The sequence below is a fragment of the Mesitornis unicolor genome, unplaced genomic scaffold (assembly GCF_000695765.1).
Source record: "Mesitornis unicolor isolate BGI_N332 unplaced genomic scaffold, ASM69576v1 scaffold12434, whole genome shotgun sequence".
NCBI classification, from domain to species: domain Eukaryota; kingdom Metazoa; phylum Chordata; class Aves; order Mesitornithiformes; family Mesitornithidae; genus Mesitornis; species Mesitornis unicolor.
In genome coordinates this window covers 1,520-10,184 of record NW_010179498.1, presented here as the reverse complement: position 1 = coordinate 10,184, position 8,665 = coordinate 1,520, and the positions used below count along the sequence as shown (strand labels likewise).

General features: G+C 35.0%; 1 protein-coding gene across 1 annotated transcript; it reads left to right on the top strand.

Moving 5' to 3' along the window:
• Window positions 1-336: 336 nt before the first annotated feature.
• LOC104539314 (fibrillin-2-like) lies at window positions 337-8,428 on the top strand (the record flags this gene model as incomplete). Its single annotated transcript, XM_010182806.1, has 5 exons — window positions 337-456; window positions 1,004-1,129; window positions 1,798-1,920; window positions 2,987-3,109; window positions 8,375-8,428. Coding segments are annotated over 5 exons (546 nt in total), but the record flags the coding sequence as incomplete, so codon positions are not given.
• Between the last annotated feature and the right edge of the window lie 237 nt (window positions 8,429-8,665).

The following is an 8,665-nucleotide window of genomic DNA, read 5'->3' as shown; positions in this document are numbered from 1 at the left end:
GATGAATGAATGATCATTCAGTTAAAAGAATAAAGTGGTGTTCAGTTTCGCTAGGCAGGTGTCAGATTGCGTGTCTCAAAATTCTCACGCATGTTTTTTTCCTTTGTCTTTAAAGATGTGTATGAATGATGCATTTCACTTCTTAAAAATGGCTGCCTAGTTGGACCAAGAACAGCTCCGTGTTCTTAGGAAAGCAATGATTTTGCACCAAGAACAAGTTTTCATATGTAGCCTTTGACTGTTAATTACTGTCTCTTCCACTTAGAAACGTCTAGATTTGAAAAAAATGTTGTCTATGTTGTGAAGTCACTAATGCCTCCTCTGTGCTGCCAACAGATGTTGATGAATGCATATCAAGCCCATGCTCTAATGGAGACTGTGTCAACACACCTGGTTCCTATTACTGCAAGTGCCACACCGGTTTCCAGAGAACTCCTACCAAGCAGGCTTGCATCGGTAAGAAAGTTTGCTTCACATCTGCAAGCATTGCAGATGTTCTGACCCTTTATGTCAGATCCCACTGGAGTTCAAAAAATAGTTAGCAATGCAATTTCAGTAAATCCCAACAGTTTTTGTATTAATCAGAGCTCTAGTTCTTGACTACCATTCAATTTGTTCTGTTTTTGTATCCCTTATTCTGGAATATTTGTCACTTGGCCAGGTAATTCCCTAGCTGGGAGTTCTAAAAAAGTCAGGAAATAAACTGTTTGTACGACAGGTGTATGCTTTTGTGTGTACCTACATGAATGTATGAGTAGGCTTTTAAAGGTATTCATATAGTAATTGCTGAGCTTCACAAAATGTAGCATTTATTGTACAAGTCTGTATAATATTTTTCCTAACTCTGATGCAATGAGAATAAATTCTTAGCCATCTTTGCAAATTTTTTCTAAGTAAAATTAAGTAACATGCCAGTATTTTTCAAAGCACTAATTGTTACTATATATATATATATTTATCTTACAGTAATACTCTGATTGTGTGATTATTTTTTTTTCCTTAGATATAGATGAGTGCATCCAGAATAGTGTTCTTTGTATAAATGGTCGGTGTATAAACACCAATGGAAGTTTCCGGTGTATTTGTAATTCTGGGTTTGAACTGACAACAGATGGAAAAAGTTGTGTGGGTAAGAACTCTTCTAAATAATGGGGCAGGCATTAGCTTGGTGATTCTAGAAATTGTACTTCATACTACAATTAAAGATCATTAAGGATTATGTTTTTTGAAATAAGGCATGACCTGAGGTGAACTTACAGTCCCTGTGTTCAAATAGTTATTGTACGTAACTGCATGGTTTCAAAGAAAACTTGAGGTAATTTTTGGTTTTGAACACAAACTACACCTCTCCTCAAGAGTCCCGGGTAACTTAGTGCCATGACTAACATTTTTCCTTAAAGCTTCATAGCAAGTGGTCCATATATCAGCACTGCTGAAGAAATAACTATTTTTCATTTTGACCACACTGTGTCAAAACAAAATTCCTAGATAAACAACGAGCCCTTTATTGTCAGGTGATTGAAACTATTTATCCTTTCATGTAAGAAAGAAAGATGCACCATGTTCATCAATACGTAGTCTGCTGAAATACACAAAGTAACTGATCACAATGGGAAAAGAATTTGCTCCCTTGTTGACAGAGCAGAAACTCTTCGGATACTTCATCAGAGTTATGAGTAGAATTTAATGTCCAAGGGAAGGAATGTGTCACGTCAGTCCTGTTTTATTTTTTTTTTAACTCTCTCATCTTCTGAAAGGTGAAGAACTATAAGCCGTTTTCTTTGCAATATTTTGCAGACCATGATGAATGTACCACTACAAGCATGTGTTTAAATGGTATGTGCATAAATGAAGATGGGAGTTTTAAATGCATCTGCAAACCAGGATTTGTTCTGGCTCCAAATGGACATTACTGTACTGGTATGTAGAACTGAGGAGTAACACATTAAGATAATCTTCATTGAAAACAGCTTTTCCTGTCCATTCATGCAAGAACTGCAATCTCCTCACATGCATTTAATGTCATGCTAATACCTTACTGACTCATTAAATTTCTTAAGCTATCTAGAAATAGGTCTTTAACTTACTGAAAGCAGTAACTGAATTATTCAATCGTATTGTGACAGCTACAACAGGTGATAAATTAGCTTTTGAAAAGTCTTGGAGCACTGTACATGCAGCAGAATATGCAAGCCCTTCATGAAGTGGTAGTGAGCAGCAATATGGGAAGTTTAAATGGTTTTACACTGGTGAATACACAAGTATTTTTTCTGCATCATTATACAGGCAATTCAGAGTGCATAACACTTAAGACATCATATTTGCCACATAGCATTACAAACTTTTAAAAGTGAGGTTATTTAAAACTTATATAAACCTTTTAAGAATAGAGTCTGATTTAGCTTCAGTTTAAGTAAACTAAGGGAAGATACCTGTTGCCACCAGTAGAAGCAGGTTTGGGCTTGAGTCATTTCTAGTAAGGGCAAAATCATCTAAAGTGTTAGTTTTCTGATTTGAAGTTGAACCATTTTTATTGATTGTGGGTTTATTTATATACATGCAGCTAGGCTGTTGACTTAGAAATTCATGGCCACTGAAAAGTCCTTTGAAATTAAAATTTACCGTCATATGGGTATTCTGTGATTACTGCTTCCTCAGTCACACTTTAAAGCAAAACTATAGTATCATGGGATGGACTAAGGGGAAAATTTATCATTAATTTTGCTTAATGTAGAATCTGGAGTGCCTTTAATCCTACAGTTTTTCTGGTTTCGGTTTGGTTTGGTTTTTGGTTTTTGTTTGTTTGTATAGTTGGAATTTTGATTATTTAGTGTAATTCCAATATGAAATTTTTATTAGTAACAAAACAAGATATGCTGATGATTCATCTGCTATCCTAAAGTCATTTGATAATACTCTAAGAATACTAATTGTAATCTTACTTAAAAAGGCAAATAGATTGTTGAATTGTGTTGCCTCCTGATAGATATTGATGAATGTCAAAAATCAGGAATTTGCATGAATGGTCATTGTGTCAATACTGAAGGATCCTTTTGGTGTCAGTGTCCACCTGGCTTGGCTGTTGGAGTTGATGGTCGTGTATGTGTAGGTAAGTAAAAATTTTTTTTTCATTGAAAAGCAAGGGAGATTATCGGTAGTCAAATTAAAGAAATACATCAGATTACATCCTTTTAGATAATACTGGCATCAAATCACACAGGATCTGTTCTAGGATAAATCTGGAGTATTTGTCTTTTGTTCTGCTATGTGTTCATGTTCATATATGTGCATGTATATATATGTAAAAATACATATATTTACATATATATATAAAAATATATATATTCATACTTATATTCAGTTGTGCATCATCCACTGCAAATCAGTAAAACAGATGCATGTCTTCTTGTGACACTAATATTTTTGGACTCTCCATTTAATTTCTTTCTCTAATCTGAAAACATTTTTTTTCTTCCTGTACCATAGTGTGAAAAAATAAAAAGCTATGGGAGGAGGAATAGTGAAAACTAGTTAGACTTGTTTTTGTGAACTCAAGTAAGACTATTAAAATTATTAGGAAATCTTGTGTTGTGCTCTTCCATAAACCTAGCGTTAAAAGACAAGAAGCTTAAATTGCTCTGTGGAATTGGAGTGTCACCACCTCTTGTTTACCTGTTATTCCTATAAATTCATTTGTTTTAGAGGCATTTCTAGTCTACTGAATAATCTTTTGTCATATAATTTGAACTGCAGGCTCTTTTCCCTTCAGTAGCTACTGGCTGACAGTTAAAATTCTTCACCCAACTCCACCAGGAGCTCTAGCATATCTTCAAGGAGTTGAGATTCTCATCAGAGAGAAATGGAACTTTTGCAACCTATTAAGAATAAAAAAGGGTAGAGGGCAAGTGGTTTTTATAGATTGATGTTGCTGACAGTGGAGAGGAATATACAATTTACAGAAGTCTCTGAGAGTGATGGAACTACATGCATTAGGGACTGCAATACTGCAGATACTTCCTTAAACCAATTTAAACCACAGAAGATACCATCTTTCCCTTTTTCCACATATCAGAACATCAGTTCTGTATACCCTAAGTTTCTTCTCGCCTAGCTCATGAATGTATATATCATCATATTGGTGACCCAAGGCTCAGTTAGTGGATAGGCATGGAATTAAGCTTCAGTGGGCAAATGTGCCTGGAATGAGGCCTCATAGAGTGAAAAGGGCACCTCTGGCAGCGTCACAACACATTAGCTGCACTTTTGGTACATAATGTTGTATGCTAGATGCTACTGGTTACTGGACTGCCATTGGAGCTGGTATTGATCAGGCCAGCTGGTTCACGATTTTGTGTTTGACAGGTTCAGGAAGCAGTGAAGGCAGAGAGAAAACCTTTGGCTTAGCCTGCAATAGTCATATGTATTAATCAGTGGTATGGCTGTTCTTGCTGATGGATGCATACGTGTCTTATCTGCATGTGTCCAGATAGAGGAAAGATGGACTTTATCAGTGTTTGGAAGTTATCTCACACAAAAAGATGTGAGATACTACTTCCTTGTGTTGCTATTATCAATTCATTTAGAGTAGATTTTTAAATTTTGCAGAAGTTAATAATTCTTTAAAGTAAAATCTAGTGCAAGTGTTCTTATTAAGTGCCTGCGCAAGCTGGCCCTCTCTGTTACCACTTCAGTTAAAAAAATTCATGAAAAAACACAGAATGGCTTAAAAAATAGGCTAATAAAAAACCAAAACACCTTCTCATTCTCTCATTTGGAACCCAAATATTTGTTGCTTTAATAAATGAGTTTTTTAGTAAGGAAAACTGCACTTTTCCTTACTTAAAGATTTTCCTGCACTTAAAGATTGAACCAACAATAACAAGGTGTGTTATCTCCCATGTATTAGCCAGGTTGTTTTCTTCTGGTTTAGTAAAGGTTTGGAGAAAAGCAATGAAAAGATAAAGGAACTAGAAAAAGCTTGGTGTACTGTTTTTAATATAAGAATTTCACTGCTTAGTGGCACAGCAGCAAAACCAGATTTGAGTACAAGCAAAGTACCTTTTTTTTTGTGGTTCAAGTTGGCCTCATCCTAACCCCTGTCAGCAATACAGCTGCAAAGAATCAATGTAGTCCTCAATTTTCTGTGCTTTCGTTTACTTAATGCTGCCACAGTTCTTGCAGCTGAAGGTTTCACAAGTTGGCCATCAACTGTGAATGCTATTTTTTGTTGGAAAGTGTTCAGCTCCACATGTCACATGGTTTTAAGGTTTACCATAAATGCTTAAATTTTCAACAGAAAATTTCCTTAATATGACAAAAATCATAAGGCAGAATCATGAATGATTTGGAAAATTAATTTTAAAAAGATAATGTAATTATTCCAGGCATAAAGTAACATAGGAAATTCCAGATACTACATAACAAAAATGTCCTCAAACACGACCTTTAGAATAGAATTTCTGAGACAATCTGCTGTTCAGAATTTTTTTGTGTGTGTATACACACACACACATATATACATGTACACATGCTGTGTTAAGTACAGGAATTCTCTGTCTAACTGTTCTGTCCTATATATTACATGAGCTAAATAGTACTTTTCAGACATTCTGGCTACTAGAAGCATACTCGTAGTCTGAAAGTTAATAAGTTACATGGGGCTTCTTTTTAACAATACTCCTGCAAATGTGCTAGGCAATTAGCAAAAGTATAAAATCAAAGAGCCTACAGTCCAATTCTCTCATTCTTACTTTCAGCTGTATTGTACTTCTGAATAGTGGCATTGATTCTGGTGGGACTATTCATAGAATATATTGCTTTTTCATTTAGTATTAGTAAGTGTGACAGATTCAATCACAAAATGTTATACAAATTAAGAAAAAAAAATACAGCAAGAGGGAAAAAATGCTTAGACAGTTAGATAAATGTTCAGAGCCAAACTAGTATTTGCAGTATTGACAAGGATGATATATTAAAAACTGTGTTTTGGCCTGGTTCATAAAGATGCCTGAAACAAGGAGTATTTCTGTCACTCCAACAAGTGTCTGTAGAAGTATAGGAGTCAAAATGAAAGCCTATTCACCCCCACATGTATTCTACAGTTCTCAACCACACAATTAAGTAAACTGTCATGTGCTTGCTAGAAGATCTCCAATATTATCCTCTAAGCAAATATGCAAAAGATATCTAACCCTAGAATCACCAAAAAACAAAACAGCAAAATAGCAGAACAAAATACATAAAAAGCAGTCTAAGACATATTCTCATAGTTTTTGGGTAAGCATAGCAGATGGTTATACCTACAAAGTAAGGCTGAAGGCCTGCCTTGCAATGTGCATCTCACTCCATCTCACTGGTCAAGTTGGTCAAATTGATTTATATGACTAAATCAGCTGCAAGACTGGCAATATGCACATAGTGAGTCCTACATCTGTGTGGCTGTCCTGTGTAATTTTTGTGTTTGGAGAGCTTCCATGTATTATCTGTTTTCTTTGTGTAGTAAGTGGTGGTTTATCCTGACCATCACTTCCAGCCCTCTCCTGGGGGATGGCACTTTAATTTCCGTAGTGGCTTTTCAATCCCAAATCTCCAGAAATTTTTTATACTCAAGTGTTGCTTTCTCCACTACCTAGTTGTGTGTAAGAATTTCTAAACTACTGTTGCTAGCTAGGTATTGGGATCTCTTTGATATCCTAACACTAATTCAGCACTGGTGCCAGTTTAGGTATAAAGATGTTAATTTAGCCATGTCGTGTAAATGCTGTTCTGAACAATCTGCTGAAATTGCATTTCTGTTCAAAATTTGTAAATACAGTAGGAAGCTACCTTCCTTCTTTTGTAAATAGGTAGCCTCCTCTATTTCCTGGCTGGAAAGTCCTGGGCTGCTGATGAGTTATCCTACATGAGGAACCATTTTGGAAGTAAATAAGAGATCTGCATGGTTGTGTTTTGGTTGTAATACTTCTAAAAGGCAAAATTAGTCACCACATGCTGATTCAAGCCATTCTGTGTTTCTTATTGAGAAATGTGTTGATGGATTTAAAAAACTGCTCTGGAGTGTGACTCACCTTTGCTGAGTCCTATGGAATGTTTTTAAATTTGCCGGCAATATGCTAGTTTAGGTGGTTTTAAAGTGCTCTGGAGAAAGCTATAGGAGCTAACCATTTTCAGAATTGGCCTAGATGCCATCAGGATTAATATACAAGAGCAGTACATATATAGCCAATGTAACCATTTTGCCCATTAAGAAAGTATGACTACATTTCACTTAATAGTAAATACATTTAATACATTTCAAATAACAATAAATTAGTTTTTTGCTTGCCATTTCTTAGACACTCATATGCGTAGCACGTGCTATGGAGGCATCAAAAAAGGATTGTGTGTTCGTCCTTTCCCTGGTGCCGTGACAAAGTCTGAATGTTGCTGTGCCAATCCTAACTACGGTTTTGGAGAGCCATGTCACCCCTGTCCTGCTAAAAACTCAGGTGGAATTTTCTGTTTCTTTGATTACTACAGTGAACATGCAGACTTAAAAAAAATCTTGTTCAGATCAAGTTGTTAATTTATTTTATGCCTTAAAAGGAGTAAGTAGGGTACTTAGTGGAATTGTACACTGATTCTGGAAATGGATTCTCCTTCAAAGAAAGATTCTCTGGCATTTTGTGCTCAGTGTTTGGGTCTTTTTGCATTGTAACATTTGAGGTGAATCTAGTTCCAGAGCTGGCCAGACTGTGACAAAATTCAAGACAAAGGATATGAGTATGCTATGGATGAAATTGAGTCCCTGATTTAAGTGTTGACTGTAAGTAATAATACTTCAAAGAGAATAAATGGAGTTTTCTGATGAATCTGTATATTTCATAGTCAAATCAATCCAATATAAAATGGCACATATTAATTTTAGATACTAGTATTTAATTTTATAAGAATCAGTTCTCCAAATAAACCTCAGGATAGATTAAAAAAATAAATAATATAGAATTGTGATCATATATATTGGGCAGTATTTCATTCAGTGTCATTTTCATAGATAGCAGTACTCTAGAAAAAATTAAGAAAAACTGGCTTTATCACTGAAAGCAGTAACAAGGAGACAGTACTGTCAGGACTATAATGAAATTGCTTGAGTGTTTAATTCTTGTTGTCAAATTTCATTTATATAAATATGTGAAAGTTCATGGTGGAACGCTACTAGATATATTTAGCTATATTATCTATGAATAGTTATTATAAGTAAACATTTGGCCTTTTATTAGTTACATCGTAGAAAAATTATTTTGAAAAAAGATCAGGTGGATTTGTTTTAGGATTTAAGAAGGCGAAATGCTGGAAATAACACTTTTTTCCCCAACATCTCTTGCTTCAATTGTAGCTGAATTCCATGGCCTCTGTAGCAGCGGTATAGGTATTACTGCAGATGGACGAGGTATGTTTCACATTAATATAAATGATTCAAGGTTAAAACCAAATATAGTCAGAATTACATTTTTCTTTAACATGCTAGGATAGAGCTTTTTACCTCAAGATTAATGTTTTGATTTTATTTTTTTCATTATCAGCTTACACAATAATTAAATGTTGTCTAAAGAAAATGCCAGAATTAACTTTAATCCAATAAAAATCAAAACCCACCTGAAGTAGTTTCTGTGCAACCTAGTCTAGG